Source organism: Miniopterus schreibersii (assembly GCF_964146895.1).
Source record: "Miniopterus schreibersii genome assembly, chromosome: 4".
In the NCBI taxonomy this organism is placed as follows: domain Eukaryota; kingdom Metazoa; phylum Chordata; class Mammalia; order Chiroptera; family Miniopteridae; genus Miniopterus; species Miniopterus schreibersii.
The window spans coordinates 101,318,944-101,341,404 of record NC_138105.1 but is presented as its reverse complement, the minus strand read 5'-3'; the positions used below and the strand labels follow the sequence as shown (position 1 = coordinate 101,341,404).

General features: G+C 63.8%; 2 protein-coding genes across 7 annotated transcripts in view; one reads left to right on the top strand and one right to left on the bottom strand.

Moving 5' to 3' along the window:
- The first annotated feature begins 526 nt into the window (after positions 1-526).
- Positions 527-4,130, top strand: ELFN1 (extracellular leucine rich repeat and fibronectin type III domain containing 1). Its single transcript, XM_081134497.1, has one exon. It carries the CDS (start codon positions 629-631, stop codon positions 3,071-3,073), a length of 2,445 nt encoding a protein of 814 aa, XP_080990623.1. The 5' UTR covers positions 527-628; the 3' UTR covers positions 3,074-4,130.
- Positions 4,131-21,121: 16,991 nt separating this feature from the next.
- Positions 21,122-22,461, bottom strand: part of MAD1L1 (mitotic arrest deficient 1 like 1) — a 222,584-nt gene continuing 221,244 nt past the window's right edge. For all 6 annotated transcript variants that reach the window (XM_081134495.1, XM_081134493.1, XM_081134496.1 and 3 more), the window contains one exon: positions 21,122-21,633. In XM_081134495.1, coding sequence (XP_080990621.1) covers positions 21,475-21,633 — 159 coding nt within the window. In that variant the 3' untranslated portion in view covers positions 21,122-21,474. The remainder of the gene's footprint in view (positions 21,634-22,461) is intronic.

Here is a 22,461-nt window from a genome sequence, read left to right as displayed (position 1 = left end):
TCCTTGTCCGGGCCTGGGGAGGGTGTAGGGGGCCTGGGGACTCGAGTGGCATCCTGTGCCCAGAGCCTCACTGTCCTGGGTGCCTGCCTGGTGTCTCCCTGGAGGGCGGCTGGAGGGGACCCCAGGGCTTGGGAGGGACTCTCCGGCCGGCTCAGCACCCCCTGCAGTGCCCTGGCCAGGCCTCTGGGGGACAGGAGACACCCTTGTCTTCAGGGGCAGAGCTGGACCAGCCCCCTCACTCATTAGCTTAGTGACTTCAGGTTTGACCGGCGGCTGGGCTGGGCTGGGCTGGAGGCAGGGCCCCACTGGACCCCGGGGCTGGGTGCGGCTTCCACCTTCTGACCGGCTGTCTCTCTGTCTTGCTGCAGGACCAGCTGAGCCGGGGGCTCGGGGTGGAGCTGTGTGGACGCCCAGGCTGAGGAGGCCATGGAGGTGGCAGGACGCAGCGGGCGGACGACGGGAGGTGGCCGGCAGTGACGGGGCCGCTCCGTCCCCGTGACCATGCGGCCCGGGACAGGACGGGCCTGAGAGTGTGGGCTCCCTCCCTCCTCCCCTCGGGGCTGCCGCCCAGCCCCCAACCCGGTGCCCCCGGGCAGGCAGAGCGGGGTCTCCAGCGAGGGCGGTCCCCATGGCCCGGTGCCCGTGGGGCGCGCTGTGGGCGTGTGTGGCGGCGGCCACGCTGCTGCACGCGGGCGGCCTGGCCCGCGGCGACTGCTGGCTGATCGAGGGCGACAAGGGCTTCGTGTGGCTGGCCATCTGCAGCCAGAACCAGCCGCCCTACGAGGCCATCCCGCAGCACATCAACAGCACCATCGTGGACCTGCGGCTGAACGAGAACCGCATCCACAGCGTGCAGTACGCGGCGCTCAGCCGCTTCGGCAACCTCACGTACCTCAACCTCACCAAGAACGAGATCGCCTACATCGAGGACGGCGCCTTCTCCGGCCAGTTCAACCTGCAGGTGCTGCAGCTGGGCTACAACCGGCTGCGCAACCTCACGGAGGGCGCCCTGCGCGGGCTGGGCAAGCTGGAGTACCTGTACCTGCAGGCCAACCTCATCGAGGTGGTCACGCCCGGCGCCTTCTGGGAGTGCCCCAACATCGTCAACGTGGACCTGTCCATGAACCGCATCCAGCGGCTGCACAGCGCCACCTTCGCGGGCCTGGCCCGGCTCTCGGCCTGCGAGCTCTACAGCAACCCCTTCTACTGCTCCTGCGAGCTGCTGGGCTTCCTGCGCTGGCTGGCCGCCTTCACCAACGCCACGCAGACCTACGACCGCATGCAGTGCGAGTCCCCGCCCCACTACTCCGGCTACTCCCTCCTGGGCCGCGGCCGCCACGGCCGGCGCAGCATCCTGAGCACGCTGCAGTCCGTGTGCACCGAGGGCGCCTACGCGGCCGAGCCGCCCCCGCCGCCCGAGGCCCGCCCGGCGCCCGGCCGCTCGCCGCCCCCGCCCCCGCCCGAGCCCAGCGAGGGCCCCTGCGCCTCCGACGACTGCTTCTCGGGCGACGGCACCACCCCGCCGGCCGCCCTCCCCACCCTGGCCCCCCAGGCGGAGGCCCGGCCGCTCATCAAGGTCAAGCAGCTGACGCAGAACTCGGCCACCCTCACGGTGCAGCTGCCCAGCCCCTTCACCCGCGTGTACACCCTGGAGCATTTCAACAACAGCAAGCCCTCCACCGTCTCCCGGCTGACCAGGCCGCAGCAGGAGGTCCGCCTGCCCAACCTGGCCACGCTCACCAACTACACCTACTGCGTGGTGTCCACCAGCTCGGGGCTGCTCCACAACCACACCTGCCTCACGCTCTGCCTGCCCCTCCCGCCCGCCCCCGCCGGCCCCGGGCCCGGCCCCTCCACCGCCACCCACTACATCATGACCGTGCTGGGCTGCCTCTTCGGCATGGTGCTGGTGCTGGGCGCCGTCTACTACGGGCTGCGCAGGCGGCGCCGCCGGGAGGACAAGCACAAGACGGCGGCGGCCGCGGCGGCCGGAGGCCTGAAGAAGACCATCATTGAGCTCAAGTACGGGCCGGAGATGGAGGTGCCCGGCCTGGCCCCGCTGTCCCAGGGCCCGCTGCTGGGCCCCGAGGCTGTGACCCGCATCCCCTTCCTGCCCGCGGCGGCCGGCGAGGGGGAGCCGTACAAGCTGGCGGAGGGCGAGACGCCCAAGGCCAGCAAGGGCACCTACATGGAGGTGCGCACCGGGGAGCCCGCCCGGCAGGGCCCCGACAGCCAGAGCTCGGTGGCCGAGATCTCCACCATCGCCAAGGAGGTGGACAAGGTGAACCAGATCATCAACAACTGCATCGACGCGCTCAAGTCCGAGGCCACCGCCTTCCAGGGCGGCAAGGCGGGCGCGGGGCCCGCGGCCGAGCCCCAGCTGGTGCTGCTGTCCGAGCCGCTGGCCGGCAAGCACGGCTTCCTGTCGCCCATGTACCAGGACGCCTTCGGCCACGGCCTGCAGCGTCACCACAGCGTGGAGGCCGCCCCGGGGCCCCCGCGCACCAGCACCTCGTCCAGCGGCTCCGCGCGGAGCCCCAGGGCCTACGGCGCCGAGGCTGCGGGCGCGCACAAGGCCGCCGCCAGCGAGGCGAAGTACATCGAGAAGAGCTCGCCCGCGGCCGAGGCCATCCTCACGGTGACGCCCGAGGCCCCTGCGCTGCGGGCCGAGGCGGAGAAGGGCCGCCCCTACGGCGAGCACCGGCACTCGTACCCCGGCTCCCACCCCGCCGAGCCGCCCGAGCCCCCCGTGCCCGCGTCCCACGGCAGCCTGGGGGGCCGCAAGGCGTCCATCCTGGAGCCGCTGACCCGGCCCAGGCCCCGTGACCTGGCCTACTCGCCGCTGTCCCCGCAGTACCGCCACCTGAGCTACGCCTCCAGCCCCGAGTACACCTGCAGGGCCTCCCACAGCTTCTGGGAGCGCTTCCGCCTGAGCCGCCGGCGGCACAGGGACGAGGCGGAGTTCATGGCGGCCGGCCACGCGCTGCGCAGGAAGGTGCAGTTCGCCAAGGACGAGGACCTGCACGACATCCTGGACTACTGGAAGGGCGTGTCGGCCCAGCACAAGGCCTGAGCCGCCGGGCCTGGGCCAGAGGGGCGCCCGCGCCGCTCGTAACCCAGAGACTCGCGTGCCGCGCCCACCCGCCCACACGCGTGCACACGCACGGATGAGACGGCAGGCGAGACGGGCCCTACAGAGACGGGGGGGTGCAGACGGGGACAACAGCACACGGACCTGCCCCGGGACGCGCTCAGGGTGGGAGCGGCCTGTCCACACACACGCACTGTCCGTGCACACGCACACAGGTACGCACTGCGTGAGCACATGCACACGCGCCTGCACACTGTGTATGCACACTGTACACACACACATGCACACTGTGTACACACACACACATTGTACACACACATGCACACTGTACACACGCACATTACACACACATGCACACTGCACAGACATGTGCACACTACACACATGCACACTACACACATGCACACGGTGCACACATGCACACTACACGCATGTGCACACTGTACACACATGTGCACACTGTATATACATGCACACTACACACACTACACACATGCACACTGTACACACACATGCACACTGTACACACATGTGCACACTGTACACACACACACAAGGGACTTCGGAAAACTGTGTCTTAGGGATGGGGGGACTTTTTCCAGTATCTTTCCTGTTTCGAGTCCTCCTGCCTTTTCCTCTCTTTTTTCTTTCTTTTTTTTTTTTTTTAAACAATAGAAGTAAAGTTCTCTTAAAAAGACAAAACACCAGACGAGGGGAGCATGGCCCCTGGCTCCTCGCATGATCTCTGTCCACGGTCTTCTGTGGACTCTGTCTGGTCGTCTCTCTGTTGCCACCTCTGGGCGCCACCAAAGAGGGGAGAGTGCCTGCAGGTGGCCGAGCGGCCTCGGGGTGTCCGGAGCCCTGGGGACTCAGGGGAGGGGGTGCCCGTGGACGCAGGGGTGTGGGAAGGGGCGCGGCGGGGCGTGCTCCGCCCACCCCCACTCTCTGTTGTGTCCTAATGTACAGGAGAAATATTTCTATATTTGCAATGTTTGCTGTAAAATGAGAAAGAGAGACTATGTCTACTAAAAAAATTCTGCAAAGGAAAAAACCAAATACTTGTTTGTACGGGGTTTTTACTATGGGATTTAGGGAAAGACTTGGGGTTTCTTTTGTGTCTGGTTGATGGTGGTTTTACTGATGTGGGCCCTGGAGGGGGGCTCAGGGTTCCAGGCGGTCACCACTGAGCTCTTGTCCCGAGAACAGGAGTGACCCCGGATGACCCTGGGGGTGCACGAGAGCCTGTGGGCAGCTGACTGGGTTTGGAGACTGTCCAGCAGCTTTGAGATCCAGAGGCGGTGGGGATGGGCAGGAAGGGGCTGGGGGTGTGGGGTGTGCAGGGTGAGTGTGAGGGGCCTGGGGTCCCTCCCGTGGCCACGTGTGTCTGACTGTGACCAGGTGTGCGGGGCTGGGAGCTGAGAGGGTGCGTGGGCCTGTGGGCAGCCGGAGGAGACAGGGTGTAGGTGGTGTGGGTTGTGTGTGAGGCGTGGGTGAGCGTGAGAGGCATGGTGGGGGCTTTGGGGTGGGGGTGGCCCCTGTGATGTCTGAAGCCCCACCTCCCGGGAAGGTGCCCTGAGATCCCCACCCCACAGGCCCCACCCCTGCCCAGCGTGGTGTGGCCCAAATTCAGGGAGCCATCGGTTGGAGGCACCTCCAAACAGGACTGATGGCCCAGGCTCTCCAGAGAGGACCAGTCCCCACGCCAGCCCAGATGAAGTCCCCCTCTGTGGCTCCTGTGCTTTGGCCACCAAAGCCACAGGGTCCCCTCGTCCCACCAGGAGCCAGAGCAAGGCTTTGAGGACACGTCATTTCTGAGTCCTACTCCCACCTCCAGCCCCAGGTTCTACAGTCACCTCCTGGGGGGTGGAGAGCCCAGGGCTGCCCTCCTGAGGTGCCAGACCTGCCAACCACCCTTTCTGCCTGGCTGGTGGCCCCTCCCTGTCCTTCCCAAGGGCCCCACCTGCCCCTCCATCCAGGGCAAACCCCTTCCCCAACTAGGGCTCTGTTTCCGAAAAAGACCCAGCGAGGCGTGAACAGGGCTGGAGCTGGTCCTGGGAGCCACAGGAGCCTGAGAGACACGAGCAGGGACAGTGGTAGGTTCTCAGGACCTGCTGGGTCACCAGGGAAGGACTGGGCTTCCACTGGCTCAGCAGAGGGTAGGTGGGGCTAGAAGCAGTGTGGAGATCGGCCGCCCCTCCTTGCACTCCCCTGGTGACAGGATGCTCAGCCCCTTCCTCAGCAGCTGTTTGCAGCCTTATGCATGTTTCTGAGGCCGACAGGAAACAGCAGTTTCCCACAGGGCCCAGCTCTGACTGCCCAGCCAGTGGCCGTGCCATGCTGTGGATGGGGCCAATCTACCCGCCCCAGGCTGGCCTGCCCAGTCCACCCCATTCAGGCCTGCGTGTGAGCCTTCATACAGGGCACATAACCTGGGGGGCTCTCACTGGCCCCTGTGATGGAGCCCCTCGGAACAGGTGATTTCCGTGGACACCACATGCCCTGCCTGTCCCTGCTTGACCTGACAGGCAGGCCCCCAGGTCCAGTCAGCCCCCCACCCTCACTCTGGGGTCCCAGAGGACGGCGCCAGGGAGTCCGACACATGAGGGTGTCGGACGGTGAGGGTGTGCCCAGGACAGCAGGTGCAGGGAGAGGAGTCAGGGCCCTGGGCTGGTGGGTGGAGGCTCAGGGAGGGCCCTGCCTCACCCAAGGTCACACAGTGACATGGCCACAGTCCTGGCCAGGCTACCTCAGCCTGCTGCCCCCTGTCACTGAGGAGACAGAATTGGCTGTTTATAGGGAATGGGGAACCACGGTGTGGAATAGAGGTAGGTGGGCAACTGGCCAGATAGGCCAGGTGTGTGAGGGACACGTCACCGCCAAGAGCCCTGCCATCAAGCAGGAGCTCCAGGGGACAGGCAGGGACCTAGAGAGGGACACAGAGAGTTTGGGGCCTTGAGTGGCCAAGAATGCCCCTTCCGGAGGCCCAGCCCTCGCTGGACACCAGGGTGGGACAGAGGTGGCACTAACTGCCAACACCAGGCCAGTCCTGGGGACACAAATGCATGTATCACCATGTCCTTGCTTGAAGGAATTCATGGTGGGCTTGAAGAGTAGACACATACAGGAGAAGTTGTACACACATTAGATGCCTCCTGTGTGCACGGCTCTGTGCCGACCACTCTACGGGCCCAGAGAGGGACCTGCCCTGCCCTGGCCTTGAGGAGCTCCCTGGCCAGCAGGCACCGGATGCAGAGGCAGGTGACTCAGCTCAGGGTGGCGGGGCACTGGGGGCACTGGGGGCCTGGGGAGGGGTGGGAACTCCTGCCTGGGAAGAGCCTGGAAGGCTTCCTGGGAGTGGCGGTGTTTGGCCTGAAAGGGGAACCTACAGTGAGGAAGGAGGGGTGGGGGCTATGAAGTGAAGAGGTCAGCATCCCTGTGGGCTTGGTGCTGAGCTCTGAGTGCAGGAGGGAGGGTGCCCACCCGATGAGCCCCACCCTGTGGCTGCAGATCTGTCCAATGGGTGGGAGGCCAGAGCAGGGCTCACACAAGGCTCTGCCACTGACCTCCTGGCCATCGCATGTCACCGACCTCTATCCCTCCCCCCTGCACTGGGCCACTGAGAGGGTCTGATGGCCTGTGGGGCTGAGGCTGATGTGTCACAGTGGCCGCGTGTCAGTCATCTATTGGCCTGGTGATGCTGCATGACAACCGACCCTAACACGTTGCTCACGTGCCAGGCTGCCCAGCGGTGGCTGTGGGGACGGGGGCCCTGGCAGGACTGAGCTCTGCTCTGACCATCTCTCTTGTCCTCCAGCAAAGCAGCCCATGGCTGAGAGCAGGCCCCGGGGTCGTGTCCCAGAGCAGCTCATGTGGCTGAGCTCAGTCAAGGGGGGATGGTTACCCATCCACAGTGGCGAAGGGCATGGACATGGGAGGGGTGAAGAGTCAGCACCATCTGACATCAGAGGCCAAGTGCACGGCCAAGCCTTACGTGCTTTCTCCACCGGGTGACCACAGAGCAGACAGCAGGACCCCCAGTGGATGTTCCTGAGGTTTCATCCATTGACCCACATCCATCCACCCACCCACCCACCTGCTCTGTTCCTACATCCATCCATCCATCCATCCACCCACTCACCCATCCACCAACCCATCCGTCCACCTGCTCTGTCCATCCATCCATCTATCCATCCACTCACCAACCCATCCATCCACCCATCCACCTGCTCTGTCTGTCCATCCATCCTCCATCCTCCATCATCCATCCTTCCATCCATCCATCCAAACACCCACCCACCCATCCACTTATCCATCTAGTGTACAATTGTGGAGCTCCTACTGTGTACCAGACATGCTAGAGACATCAATGAAACCTGTCCCCTCCCTTAAGAGTGTATCAGTCACAGTCCAACAGGAAAGAAGTGACACCCCAAAACAGACTAATTCAAGAGTGTGCCTGCAAAGGGACCATGTCAGGTGAGAAGGTGTGGGGAACCCACAGGGATGGCTGTCAGGACAGCTTGGCCCACTGGGACGAGGGCCGCCAGGGCACTGGGTGGGGCCTGCAGGGGAGGATAGCCAGCCTGGGTGATGCCACCCCCTCCTTGCCTTCTCCTGGGGGCACCCCCTTGGCTGAATGGCCAGAAACCCAAGAGGCAGAAGTCCATTCTCGGCAGACCGTGGAGAGGTTGGATGTAAGACGGCATGAGAGTCGAGGAAGCGGCCTGGAGAGGCAGCTACTGAACTGACAACCCTGCGCTGAGTGATGGGGGACACGGAGGAGGGGCCCTCACCTCCCCTGTGGAGTCGGGAGACCTTGGGGAGGTCAGCACTTGAGACCTTGAAGGACAAACAAGAGTTGGCATGGTAAAAATGGGAGGTAGGAGACAGGCAAGGGACCCCTACCCAGAGGGGGTGCAGGGACAAGAAGCCACCCCAGCCCCAGCCCCAGCCCAGCCCCAGCCCCAGGCCCAGGCCCAGGCCCAGGCCCAGGCCCAGCCCCAGGCCCAGGCCCAGGCCCAGTCCCAGGCCCAGGCCCAGGCCCAGGCCCAGGCCCAGCCCCAGTCCCAGTCCCAGGCCCAGGCCCAGGCCCAGGCCCAGGTCCAGCCCCAGGCCCAGGCCCAGGCCCAGGCCCAGCCCCAGTCCCAGGCCCAGGCCCAGGCCCAGGCCCAGGTCCAGCCCCAGGCCCAGGCCCAGGCCCAGCCCCAGCCCCAGGCCCAGGCCCAGCCCCAGTCCCAGTCCCAGGCCCAGGCCCAGGCCCAGGCCCAGGCCCAGGTCCAGCCCCAGGCCCAGGCCCAGGCCCAGCCCCAGCCCCAGGCCCAGGCCCAGGCCCAGGTCCAGCCCGGGACCAGGCGGTCAGCTGAGCCCGCCTTGCAAACAGAAAGAAATCAGAGTTGGGCTGTGGGCAGTGGGGGGGCACTGATGGTATTTTATAAAATAATAACTTGTATTGACTTTTCCTATCTCGAAAGTAATCTTTTTATTAGAAAACTTTAGAAAGCAGCTTAACGTGAAAAAGAAAACAGAAACCACCCAAAGTAGTCGTGACTAATGCTCGGGTATCTGCCCGCCCTGGCCTTTCTCCGTAAACACAGCCACAGCCAGATGTGCCAGGAACCCCTGTTCCCCTGGCTGGGTGCACGTGCGGTGCCAGAGACGGGACCTGGCCGGTGCCTGGGGCCCGGGAAGGAGAGGAGGAGAGCGTCTGAGTAAGAGGGGGGCTCGCACCCCACGGACCGCACGGCTTGGCCAGGGCCACCGATAGCTCTCCCGGGAACTGGTGCCGGAGGGAGGTGTGGGGCCCGCAACTCTCTCAGCACCTTTCATGGCACCATCTTTCTGTTCTACTTCCTGGGAGGTCTTTACATTTTTTAAAAATTGGAAACAATTATAGAGTCACAGAAGTTGCACAAATAGTACATAGTCTCCCATTTTCCTCCACTGGGGAGAATTCCGTAACTGTGGACGGCGTCACACCAGGGACCCGTTCGGTCCACCGGGACCGTTACGTCCACGAGGCTCCACTTCTTAGTTCCCACCTGCTCTTGCAGGCACCACGCGTGTGTGTGCGTGTGTGTGTGCACGTGTGTGTTTGCAAATGTACCCCGTGTATAAAGATTCATGTAAATACCATCAAGATACAGACCTGATCTGCCCCCAGAGGTCTGTCTCCCCCAGGCTGCCCTGGGGTCACTCTGCACCCCCCATCCCTGACCCCGGCACCATATCTATTCCCATGCCTGTCGTTAGAGGAAGTGATACAAGTGGAATCATAGGCCACGTAACCTTCGGATACGGGCCTCTCACTATGCGTAGGACCCTCGAGAACCGCCCAGGCCCCCGTCTGTGTCAATAGCCTCTCCTTTTCATTGCTGAGTAGTATTCCACTGTATAGACGATATGCCCGCGTGTGTTCGCTCTTCACCTGTCGAGGGACATCGGGTTTGTTTCCAGTCTGGAGCTATTACAAATAAACCTGCTGTGAAAACCCACATACGAGTTTGTGTGAACTTGCGTTTCCCTTTCCCTGGGATCGGTCGTCGGGAGCACGACCGCTGGGCGGCGTGGTGAGGGCGTGGTGAGCGTGGGAAGGAACCACACGCGTTTCCCAGGCCGGTTCACAGCCCTGCCAGCGCCGGGCGCCGGGCAGACGTTCCCCACATCCTCTCCGACACTCGGCGTTACCACTGTTTTTAATTTCGGTTGTTCGGATGGTGCGTAGTGATGTCTCATTGTGGGTTTAACTTATATTCCCCTAATGTCTAATGCTGGGGAACGTCTTTGTTGTTAATCCTTACCTGAGGATATTTTTTCCATTGATTTTTTTTTTTTAGAGTGGGAGGGAGGGAGGGAGGGAGAGGGAGAGAAAAAAGAAGCATCGATGTGAGAGAGAAACATCAATCGGTCGCCTCCCTGTGTGTCTGGACCAGGGATTGAACCCGCGCCCTTCTGGTGTTCGGGACGAAGCTCCAGCCACCTGAGCTGGTCACGTTGTTCAGACCGAAGGAGAGAGAGTTTCACACGAGCAAGGGCTAAGCGAGGTCACCGCCACTAGAGCAGCCTCACCAGAAATATCACAGGGGCTTCTTGAAGTTGAAAGAAAAGGGTGGTAATTAGGGAAAAAACACACATGAAAGTATAAATTTCTCCAGTAAAGATAAATATATAGTAAAATTCAGATTAATCTAATGCTGTAAAGTGGGGGTTAATCTCTTATAAAGCTAGTGTAAAGGTCAACAGATAAAAGCGGTAAAAATAACTATAACTACAGTATTTGTTGAGGGTTGCACAAGATAAAAGATGCAAATTGTGACACTGAAACCATGAAATGTGGGGTGTGGCGAAGCGAAGCCGCGGGGCTTTACAATGCATTCAAACTCCAGTTGCTCTCAACTTGAAATAGACGTTATAAATACATGGTGTCTTACGTGAGCCTCATGGTAACCGGAAAGCAAAATTCTATGGTAGATAAAAAGACAAATCTAACCGCACGGAAAACCACCAGGTCATGAAGCGAGAAAGAGACAGAGCAAGGACCAGAGAAATTACAAGGCTTCCGGAAATCAATGAACAAAACGGCAGTAAGTCCGCATCTATCACTAACTTCTTTAAATGTAAATGGAATAAATTCTCCAATCAAAAGGCACAGGGTTGCTGAAGGATAAAAAAAAAAAAAAGACCCGGCTACAGGCTGCCTACAGGGCCTCAGCCCAGACGGAAGGACACGCACAGCCCGCAGGCGGAGGGATGGGACACGGTGTCCAGGCAAACGGAACCCAAAGCCAGCGAGCGCCGCCCGGGGACAAACGAGCCTCAGGACAAAGCCTCACGTGAGACGAGGGACGTCAGCGCCTGGTGATGAAGGCGCCGACCCAGGAAAGGACCTGACACAGCGCGTCCTGAACGACCTGCTCACGCCCAACAGCCCAGAGCTCAGGGGGCGTTTCTCCCTTTTCAGATTTCACCCGTTGGAATTAATAATTATTCAAAACGGTCTATACGCTTTTTTGGGGACACCCTGCGTTCAACGGGAGCACCAAGCATACGAGACGAGTATCGGCCGACGCACAGGGAGAGAGAAGCGATCGGGACGGGATGCCGACGCCCGCGTTCGCCGGTGGGCCGATCGTCCGCACAGCTCACCTGACGCCCTCTGGCGCCCCCACCGTGCCAGCCCCCCCCCATGCAGACGCCCGGCCCGGGGCTCCCTGCCCGCAGCGCCCGCACCCAGAGGCCCCTGCGCAGAACCACAGGCCACGCCGTGGCGCGCCGGCCCCTCCCGGTCGGCTTCTCGCCCTCCTGAGCTCAGGGTCTCTCCAGACACTTTCCTGCCCCGGCTTGAGGGCTCTGCAGCCAACCTCGCTGCGGAAATCGCCGTGGGCCTTCTGTCTGGATCGAGCCCAACACCTGAAAAATAAGAGCCAATTAACCCCAAAGCAGGCGGCGGGAAGGGAAAGAACAAAAGCGCAGAAGCGAGTGGAAGGGGAAAGAGAAAAACGGAAGGAAACTCAGTGAAACCAACACCGGTTCTTTGAAAAGGTCAATAAGGTTCATAAATCTACGGCCGGTTTAGCGGGGAGGGGGGGTCACGAGCCAGCAGCCTCGCAGGGAGATGTGGCCACCGCTCGGCCACGGACACCCCAGCCCGGGAGTTGTCACCGAGACCAGGCTCCTTCAGACAGAAACCGCCAAAGCTCACGCAAGAAAAAACAGACGAGCGGGACAGTCCTTCATCTACGGAAGAAATAAATCTCATGCTTAAAAACACTGCAAAGAATAAACAAACAAAACTCTAGCCCGGTGGCTTCCCCGGCAAATTCCACTGAGTATTTAAGGAAGAAATGACCCCAGGTCCACGCAGCCCTCTCGGCCGCGGGGAGGGTGGGTCGTCGCGCTGGGAGCGCCGCCTGACGGGCACGGCCAGGGTGTTTCGGAAACAGCCTCCTTCACCTGGGCCCAGATCCTGCTTCGAAAACCAGCACGCGGAGCCCGGCCGTGTCCAGCGAGGACAGTGGACTTCACCACGAGGGGCCCCGGGAGGGAGAGGCTGGCTCAGCGTTTGAAAATCAACCAACGGAGTGACACAGGAAAGACATGGGGTCGCCTCGATAGACGCGGAAAAGTGGGGGCCCTCCCCCCGTTCGTTCCCCGTTCACCCTCCACTCTGCAGCCGGGACCAGGCTGGACCTGGGTGTGGAAACCCCAGACAGCGCCACGTCCGGGTGAGCCTGCCCCGCTGGAAAACGAGGGGGAACCCCCAGCCCGCGGCGTCCCCGTGACGCGGGCCAGTCGCGGGCCAGAGGGCCAAGCGGGGAAGCCGGGCGGGGCGAGCACCGCCTTTGTTCGCAGCCGCGGCTCTCAGAGGAAATGCCGAAGAACCGACCGGCGGCCAGAACGGACGGGGAGCTGGACCGAATCCCACAGACACCCCACTTCCGGCCACAGTGGCCACGGGCGGGGGGGGCCCGCGGGAGCCAGAGACCCGCCCGCACACCCGGCCCGGCCGCCCCGCGGGCACAGGTGGGGTCGGAGGGCAGGCTGAGGGGCAACAGGGTCCCACCCGGGAGGTGAACCTTGACCTCACCACGTGCACCCCGTCTTCTGAGGTGGGTCCTAAAACCAGGAAGCTTCTGGAAGAAAATACAAGGATCTCGGCCGCACAGGGATGTCTTTAAAATACGCAGAAGGAAGGAGCCGCTGGAAAGGGGTAAGTTGGGCTTCATTAAAATTGGAAACTCTGTTCAGCCGGAGACATTATTAAGCAGATAAATCAGCCGCCCCACGGCCCGGGAGACGGGCGGGTTCACGGTGGCGGGCAGAAGTCACCCCGAAGACGGGGGGTCACTGCGGACCCGCGAGGGGAAGACGGCCCAGTTCACAAACGGCGGGAAGGCCCTTCCGCGGCCCCGCCTGCGAGGGGCCTGGGGCCGGCTGTCCGTCCTCACCCAGCCGGACAAACCGAAGGCCAAGCCCTCCCCTCAGGCCCGAGGCCACAGGGTGGCCGCTGTCCCCCAAAGCGAGGCCGACAGGGACGCAGACGGTGCTGACTTACCAGCGGGAGACCGTGGAGCCGGCGGGCAGGGGCTGGGCCCAGAGGTGCCGGGGGTCCTGGGGCGCAGGTGCCGGGGGTCCTGGGGCGCAGGCGTCGGGGGTCCTGGGGCGCAGGTGCCGGGGGTCCTGGGGCGCAGGTGCCGGGGGTCCTGGGGCGCTGGTGCCGGGGGTCCTGGGGCGCAGGCGTCGGGAGCTTTCCCCTCGGCTTCCAGCAGCGTCTCCCGGGCAGGATGGGAATGGCGCCCGCACCTGCGCCGGGACAGGAGCCGCGTGATAGGCCGCCCGCCCGAAGCCGCTTCTCCTAACGGGCCCCACCTGCCGCCTCGCCTGAGCCTCACCCGTGGGTGGAGGGGCCCGGAGGGGAGGGCCCGGGGAGCCACACCCCCGGAGGAGCCGCAGCCTCAGGGGCGCGGGCTCTGCTTCGCGCCACAGCCGGAGGGCGGGACGCGGCCCAGGGGCCGGGCTCCTGGCCTCACAGGGAGGCCCAGGGAAACCGCAGCGCTGTCCTCGCGGGGCCGCCGCCCGGAAACGCCCTGCCCAGGGCGGCATCTGCTCGGCGCCCCGGGGCGTCGTCGGGCACCAGAGCGGCGCAGGTGCCCGGTGCCTGGCGAGTGCCGCTCCCCTCGTGATAAACGGACCGAGACCTCGGCGGTGGGACCGGCGGGGACGGCGCGGCGTCTATGTCCCCGTGTCTGCTAAACGTGCTTCCGAAATACAACGCGGGAGGAGGCTTTGCGGCGACCCGGCCTCAGCGTCGCCCACGGAACATGGGGGGACTTCCGGGCCACAGGGCACCCCGTCTGGTTCACAGAGTCAAACCGGGCTGACCCCGGGGGCGCCCGGACTGTGGGGAGGCGGGCTTCTGGCACCTGAGGTGCCCCGTGTCGGGCGCCTGGTTCACGCCAGTTCCGCGCCCGAGGGCTGCAGGAGCAGAGCGGGGCGGCTCCTCGCTGGACGGGGGCCCCTGTGTCCACCTGCCCTCAGGTGCCGCGTCAGAAACGAACGAGAGACTCTCCGCGGGACCCGGCCGGCGCTGTCCGCGTGCGGTCGGGGTCCCACGCTTCGCGCTGAGGCGGGTGGACCCGGGGAAGGACTGGGGCCCGAGCGGCCTGCTCAGCCCTGAATCGTGATTTATGGCGGCAGGGCCGGGAGCGCTTGGGAAACAGACAATTAACAAAGCTGCCCTGACAATTAGCTGCTCGGGTGGAAAAAGTGAAATTGGATTTCTGTCCCCACTATAAATAAAGTCGCCCGCGGAGGATGCGCGGGGCCGTCCCCGGGGCCCGCGGCACGCCCAGCGAGACGAGGCGTGGACCCGCGTCCCCGCGGCCGCTCTGGTCATCGCCAGGGACACGGGGGTGAGGCAGGGTCCGGGGGGACTCCACGCGCAAGCCCACGGGGAGCCACCCGCGGAGAAACGGGCGGGACACAGACCCGACCCCGCAGAAAATGGGTGCAGCGGGAACCCTGTCCCACAGGCGGGCACAGGGGACCAGCCGCGGGAACCGCTGAGGAGCCCGGGATGCGGGTCCTGCGGGCACCTGCTGGTGAAATGCACCCGGCCTGGGCGCTTGGCACACGGGAGGCTCCGCCCCGTGAGCGGCAGGAGGGCAGGCGAGGTGCCCGACACTCCACCTGGTTCAGCCCTGGAGACGCTTGTCAGGAGCCCGAGCCGCCCAGGGTGCCCGAGGCACCAAAGGGTGAAGTGCCAGGGCTCAGCCGGCGTTAGGACGGGGGAGGCGGGTCCTTGGGGTTCTCAGCCGTCCAGGCCGGCAGCCCCCTCGGTGACATTCCCAGCGTGTCACGTACACACGGCGAAGTTAACTGAACACAAACGGGACACGGGGCGCCCAGGGGCCAGGGGACCACTGCACCTCTGTTCCCAGAGGGAGGGCGGCCGGCGCTTCACGCGCTTCACAGGGGCTCCGGCCAGCTGGCCCGTCCCTGTGCCCCGTCGGTCACCCCCTGAAGGACAAAGGTGGCGTCCCCTCTGCCCTCTGTGTCCCCGGGGGCTCCTTCTCTCGCCCGAACTCACCAACTACAAAGTCCCGGGCTCTGGAACCCGGTCCACCTGTCCCCCCGCCTCTGTCCTTCGCTCGGCCCTCCTTTGGCCTCGGTCCGTTGCCCGGTGGGGAGCCCGCGTCCCAGCCGAGGTCCTCTGGGCGGGTCCTTCCTGGGCCCGGGGCATCACGCACCGGCCACCGCTGGCTGGAGGATGTCCCTGCAGGAGCCTGTCGGTCGTCCTTTCTCCGCTGGTCACCTTCTCCCGCGGGGAGCACTGGGGGCGCCCCGCCCCGCCTCACGCCACCTCCGCCACCCTGCACCAGGGCCCCGTGCCCACAGGCGGCCCGTCGCCGGCCTGCACCCCAGCTTCCGCTCTGCGCCTCCAACGGGCAGCCCCGTTCTGCCCCGGCTCCTCCTCGCCCCGAGCCCAGGCCTCGCCCCCCATTTTCCAGTTCGCGGTGTTTTCCTTGAATGAAGATGTCGCCTTTAAATAGAGGCGTCCTGGCCCGGCCGGCGTGGCTCAGCGGTCGAGCGTCGACCTGGGATCCAGGCGATCGGGGTTCGATTCCCGGTCGGGGCACATGCCCGGGTTGCGGGCTCGATCAGTGACTCTCATCATTGATGTTTCTGTCTCTCTCCCTCTCCTTTCCTCTCTCTGAAATCAATAAAGATATATTAAAAAATATATATATATATAGAGGCGTCCTGGCCACGCAGCGCTTTTCCCAGATTGTGACTCGCAGAACTAGGCACGAGCCCCCGGGAGCCGCTTGCTGGGTGGGGTAAGAGGGTGACGGGGCAGTGGGAGTAAGGGGTGGAAGGTGGGGCCGCGTCCGTGAGGACGACACTCGTGGCTCCCCGCGGAGTGGTCGGGTGGACCGGCCTCCGTCGCGGGGCCTTCGGTCTCCGAGTGGCCCCAGCGGGCGGCGAGGAAACTCGCTGTTCCCTGGGGGGCGTCCAGTGATCAATTCGCTCATCTTACGAACCCATTAAGCGTATTTCCCTAAATATTTAAACACTCGCACAACTGATGAATCCCAGCTAAGAAAATTAGCCGATGATGTTTCCCAGATATTTAGATATTGATGATAAGCGTGAATCAACGCTTAATTAAAACCACAGGCGAGGTGCATCGGGTGCGCTGGAACTGTTCCGAACGCCTTCGCTGCCAGGAGAGCGCGTGCTGGACAGACCCGTGTCCCCGCGACCACCTGCCACAGCCCGACCCCCGGCGACTGCACCTGGAGGTGACCAGGGTGAGGTTCTGACCCCCAAGAGGACAGAGACAGCAGGGCCCCTCTGCCGCGGGGACACAGTGGCCGGGAGCCCTCACTAGAGACCACACCCGAGGGTCCCTGCGTCCTGGACGTCCGGCCCCCAGACTGGGAACCAAGGTCTGCGCCACCCACCGGGTCTGGGTGCTTTGCTAGGACACCACCTGGGCCAATCCGCTCGGCTGTCACCAGACCCACGGGTGTGGGGTTGGGGGCTGGAGAGACGCCACGTGGGAACCGGCTCGTGTGCTTTGGTCAAACGGGCAGCCCTGGGCCGGGGGGCGAGGCGTTCTGTCTGCGGTGTCCTGCCGTCTGACCAGTCGGCTCCAGGGTCCGCACAGGCTTCTCCGTGACCCGTGACCCTCGCCCGGCCCTCAGTGACCTTCCCACAGTGGCCGTGGTCTCCAGAAACAGCAGGGAAGGGGCCCCCTCCGCTCAGCGCCTGGCAGGGGAGGGGTGGGGATGCTCCTCCATGCAAATCAGATGTAATTACTCCTTTCATCAGCCGCAAATATGCCTCCTGAACCCTATTAAAACACGAACATGCAAATGCAGACCTTTTTAAATTCTCGTTTTCAAGGACTTGGCATTGGGGTTTGATTAGTGAATTCCGTCAACAGCCTGTAAACCTGGTGCAAAACTTAATTTCCATTTAAGTTTGAAAAGAAAAAAGAAGAAAACCACGTAAGTTGTTGGTAATTGAGCTAATTACCCGGTTACTCTGAAGAGGCCGCCCCCGGGGCGCAGGGAGCCCGGGTGGAGGGCGGGGGCCTGCCTGGAGGAGGCAGCGGGGCTGGGCCCTCCAGGCCGGCTCGTGGCTCTGTCCTCGGAGCCTCACTCACTGACCCCTGGCCCTCCCGCCATCTCCGCGAGCTCGGGAGACAGCCTGTGGTGCGGTGGACGCGGCAGGGACTAAAGCGAGGCCCTGGGCTCCGAAGGCTCGGAGCCAAGAGGAGGGTGGGCGAGTGGCCGCTCGTGGTTTCTATGGATTCCATGTGGGGAGCGAGCTTTGGCTGTGCCGGGTTAGATGAAACCGGTGACATGGATTCACCTGCTCCTTCGCGCAGGGTGGCGGCCGCTCAGCAGTCTCAGGCCACACCCGCGGCCCTGCACAGCGTACGCTGCCCGCGGGAGGTGCCCCAGGGCAAAAAGGCGCTCAGGAGGTGGGGGCGGCGCCCAAAGGCCCCGGGCGCGTCCCAGGTCCTGGGGCTGGAGCCAGAGGCCCAGGTGTCGCAGGGGCTGCTTCCTGCTGACCTCCCTCCCGGGCGTGTAGACGGCATCTCCCCGTGTCCTCACGGGCCGTGTGCCTGTGTCATGGGGACGCGGGTCCTACGGGATCAAGGCCCACCCGTACGACCTCACTTGTATTTCTTCTGTTCGCTCTCACCCGAGGGTATCTTCTCCGCTGATGTTTCTTTAGAGAGAGTGGAGGGGGGGGGGAGACACCCGCACGCGCCCCGACCGGGCCGGGGGTCGAACACTTGCCTGGGTGAACCCGAGGCCCTTCGGTGTGCTGGCCGACACTACCCCTGGGCCACACCGGCCGGGGCCGTGACCTCACTTTTAACTTAGTCACCTCTTTAAAGATCCTGTTCCCAGTACAGATCCTGAGGTGCTGGGGGTTAGGGCGTCAGCATGCGGATTTGGGGGACACAGCGGGGGACAGGCCAGGCGAGAACTGGGGAAGGCGGCTCCCGCTGGGGCAACGGCGGGCTGGGCCTGGCCTGTTCCAGGGGCACCAAGGAGCCCCGTTCTTAGAAATATTAACCAAGTAGGAAAAAACAAAAGAATCTGCAGCTCGTCTGGAACAGGTAGACGCGGAAAAGAAGGAACCGTGAGTGGGGTGGAGCTCAGACCACAAGGAAAGATTTACAAACAAGATGCTTCTTAATGAGAACCTGGGGCTCGTGTTTTGGTGTTTGAGAGACAACCAAAGTGGTTCAGAACTCGGGCGGTTCTGAGAGACGCCGTCAACTTTACCTTAAAACGAGAACCTGGTGTTTCCGTAGCTTATTGTTTTCAATAAAACGTAAGTGTTTTGGAAACAACAAAAAACCCAACGAAATACATCAGGAGACGCTTTCATGGAAAATCTCCAAGACAATTGTTCAGCGAGGAGACCAGGCTGCAGAACAGGCCGCGGTTTTCTGAAATCACGTGCCGACCGCAGGCAGCCAGACAATGCACTTCGCGGGCCCACGTGGTAGGTGTGTGAATGCGGCCAGATGGGGTGGCTGGGACGGGGCCAAGGGGAGCTTTTTCTGGCTACTCTACATTCTATTGTGGGAGTTTTCTTTTTACTTTGAAAATGCCTTAAAAGTGCAGTGAAAGATAAAGAATGAAACCTAAACAATACAGGCAGCCAGCTGGGCCCTGTGAGGTCTGCACCAGGGGCCTCCCGAGCTGTGTGACTTTGGGCAAGGCCCTGTCCCTCTCTGGGCCTGAGGCAGGAATTTAAGCCGTTGGTGAAGCCACCTGTTCTCACTGTGCACGTTTGTACATACGCGTGACTGACACGCACACACATGCACACACGCCTGTCTGTACGGCCCCAGCTTCCACACCCCTGGACCTCTGAGTGGACCCTAAAGGCTGCTGGGGACAGAGGCCCCTTGTGGGAACCTCGAGGGACTCGGACCAAGTCCGGCCCAGAGCTAGGAGGTGAGGGCCGTGAGTTGTCAGGGGGCCGGGCTTGGTCCAGACCTGACAGACGTGCATGGACCTGGGACAGGTCCCGGCCCCTCCTGGGCCTCAGCCTCCTCTGCTGGCCAGACCCGACTGGCAGGGTCGTTAGGGAATGGGGACAAGCGCACAGAGGGAACAGGCCTCCTGGGGTCACGTCGCAGCAGATTGGGGTTCAGAGGGCCCAGAAGGGGGACGGAGAGCCTGCCCCAGCTCCTGCCCGTGGTCCGCGCTCTGAGTCGGGAGGTGCTGGAGAAAACTCCACTTTCAGAAGAACATGAACCAGACACGCAGAAGGGGAACAGTGAAGCGCACCCTTCCTGGGGGGCTGATGGGGGGAGGGGTGTCCCCTGGGGTGGGGGCTGGAGGAGCCCCGCAGGGGAGGCGGGGCCCCGCAGAGCTGGGGGGTCCCCCGGGTCAGGAAGGAGGCGGCCCAGCCGGCGGGGGCGCCCTCCCCGTGGCTGTCACACAGCCCCTGCTCCCTCCTGTAATTACAGTTCAGGCGGCAGCCCTAATCCCGCCCCATCAGTCATTAGCAGCTTAAGAACCACTTAGCGTGGTGCCCACTAATGAGCTGGCAAAGTGGGGATCTATCTGCTGGGGCCAGAACTTCCTGTGGCCAGGCCTCTGGGATGAAGGGACCGCAGCCCTCTGGCCCGTCTGCATGCCCGGGTCCCCCGACTTCATGCAGTCCCCCTGGAGCGTGTCCCTGGGACCCAGACAGGCCTCGGGCAGTGGGGTGGCCCTGCTGCCTCTTCTCAGGACAGTCCAACCACTGTCAGCCTCGAGGTGGACACTGAGTGGGTGGTCCCGGCCTGGGGTGGCTCTCCAGGGGGAGGGACCTCAGAGACCCTTTCAGTGTGGAGGGAGGCAGGTGGGGAGACCAAGGCAGGGCACTAATGGGAGGAGGTGCTGGGGGCCCTTTGTGGGCACATAGCCTGTCCTCCCACAAAGAGGGGACAGGGTGGGGGCAGGTGGCCCAGGGCCCACAGTCCAGGATGCAGGCAGGGACTCTAACCGGAGAGGTGACACAGGCTCTGGAACAGTTCAGGAGTCACGGTGAGAGGTGTGGGTGGGGTCCTGTGGCTGTGGGACCCCATGACACATGTTGGGCCATGGGGTGGCTGGTCCCCTAGGGGGAATCGGGTCTGTGCATGATGAATGTGGCTCCCCCACTTCTCTGACCCCTTCCTTGGCCCCCACCCAAACCCTTCCAGTACATTCCTGTTGCCTGGCTGGCCAGAGCTTACTCCTGGCCTGGCCACTGAGAACAGGTGTCCCGCTGTCCCCGCCACCCCCTCTAGGCCGGGTGGTGATGGCTCCCTCTGCTGCCCACCTTCCAGGACACTCCTGCCCTCCAGGCCGGCCCAGGTGGGAGGGCTGGGCCACCTGGACACGCCTCCCCCACACCTGGCCTCTGGTGCTCTGTGGGGCAGAGGAGGGCCTGGTCCCCTGACTCCCACACTCCCAGCCTCGGGGACCACTCTGCCCACAGAGGCAGGTCTGAGGCTCAGGAGGGAGGTGGGGCAGGACCAAGCACAGGGGTGAGGCCTATGGGCCTCATACTCCAGATGCCCCCCCGCCCACCTCCAAGGGCTCAGGTGGCACCTAACGGGGGGACAGTGACGTCACTGCGGATGTGATCCAGGTACTTGGAACAGCAGCCCACATGGTCAGCATGAGCACTTTGGTTCTGCCTGGAGCAGGGGTGCTGTGGCTGCTGGGACCTGGGCTGCACCCCGTGTGAGGCCCACGTTCACGGGCCGAGCTCCGGGGCTGAGGGCCTGACAGAGCCCACGGGGAGGCTCCTTCAGCTCTGCGGCGTGGGGGTCAGGCGGCCGGGGAGCAGGGACGGGCTGCCAGTGCTCCCTCTCCTCTGCCGGGACCAGCGGCCCTGGGGCTGCCCTCAACGTCCCCGCACCTCTCCCGGCCTGGGGCCTACACGGGGCTGCGCCCAGGTCCAGGCTGAGCATTAGCAGGGCAGCCTGTCAGCTCGGGGGTCAGAAACACACAGAGCGGGTGGGTGGCCAAGCAACTTTATTTCATAGTAGCCAGGGACTTCATGTGGCGGCCACAGGTCCACCTGCCGGCCCCAGCAAGGCGTGTGGCGGGACGCCTGGGGCAGGTGCAGGGTGGAGGGAGCGGAGGAGGGTGGAGCCCCTCCCTGCAGAGTGGCCAGAGCTCAGGGCAGGCGCCTGCCGGGCAGCTCAGCCCCTGCCGGGAGGTGAGCCCACGGGCCTGTGCGGCCCTCGGGGGCTCAGGGCTCACACGCCTTCACACTGCCCGTCTCAGCAGAGGGCGACGCCGCGCCCCGGGCTCCTGCACCGCGCACTCCCACCTTCAGAGCCGAGGGCACGGCCGGGGGCGCTGCAGCTAGGCCAGGGTCTGGCGGCTGAAGAGGTCGAGGGTGAGGGCGCTGAGGAAGGCGGGGATGCTGTCCTGGCGCAGCAGGTGCAGCTCGATGAGCTCGGGCACCGTCCGCGAGAACTCCGTCTCCAGCAGCTGCATGGTGGTGCCCGAGGGTCCTGTGGCCTGCGGGGTGGCGGGAGACACGGACAGCTGTTAGCTCGGCGGTGGCCCCGGGTGGGTCTCCCACGCCCTCCCCCACGTGTCCTCCGTCCACAGGACGGGGAAGAGCCACGAGGCCCAGGCGAGTGGGGAGGCCACAGCTGTCCCAGCTTCCCTGAGCTGCCAGCCGGGCCGGACGGGGACGAGCCTGCCCCCAACCACGAGCCCCCGGGAGGCTGGCCAGCTGCCCAAGTCCAGGCACTTCCCAGCAGATGACCCATTTCTCCAGCCTCCTGGATGGGGCCAGTCAGGTCCCAGTGGGCATGGGTCGTGCCCAGGTTTCTGGAATCCAGACCCCAGCCAGGCGACCAGGGTGGTAGCATCGTGAGATTGTGAGAGTCTGAGAGCCGTGGCAGGTGCTGCCCTGCACCCAGGGACGGACAGGTCTGTTGGCCAGCGTGCTCTGAGGCTGCAGGGCCCGAAACGGTCCCATCTCACGGGTGCAAGGTTGAGGTGCCGCTGAACTGATTCCCACACAGCAGCCACCAAGGAGAGCCCCTGCCCGGGGCCGGGATGTGTGCTATGCGCCTGGCAGTGCAGCCTCGGGTCAGGGAGGTGGGCACCCTTCCCTCAGTCCACAGGAACCCAACCGCCGCTCCCCCTCAGACCACGTCGGACAAAGGGCTCGCACCCAGAACGGCCTGCAGCTCATACAACAGCTCTAAGGAGACAAACAACCCGTTACAAAGCGGGCAAAGCTCTGAGTGGACGGGTCTCCACACAGGACACACGTGACACGCTGCACGGCACCGGGAGCGGTCGGGGGAGGCAAACCAAACCACACGAGATCAT

Excerpts from the sequence above, each read along its gene's own strand:
- ELFN1 (XM_081134497.1), top strand. The coding sequence starts at position 629 with ATGGCCCGGTGCCCGTGGGGCGCGCTGTGGGCGTGTGTGGCGGCGGCC.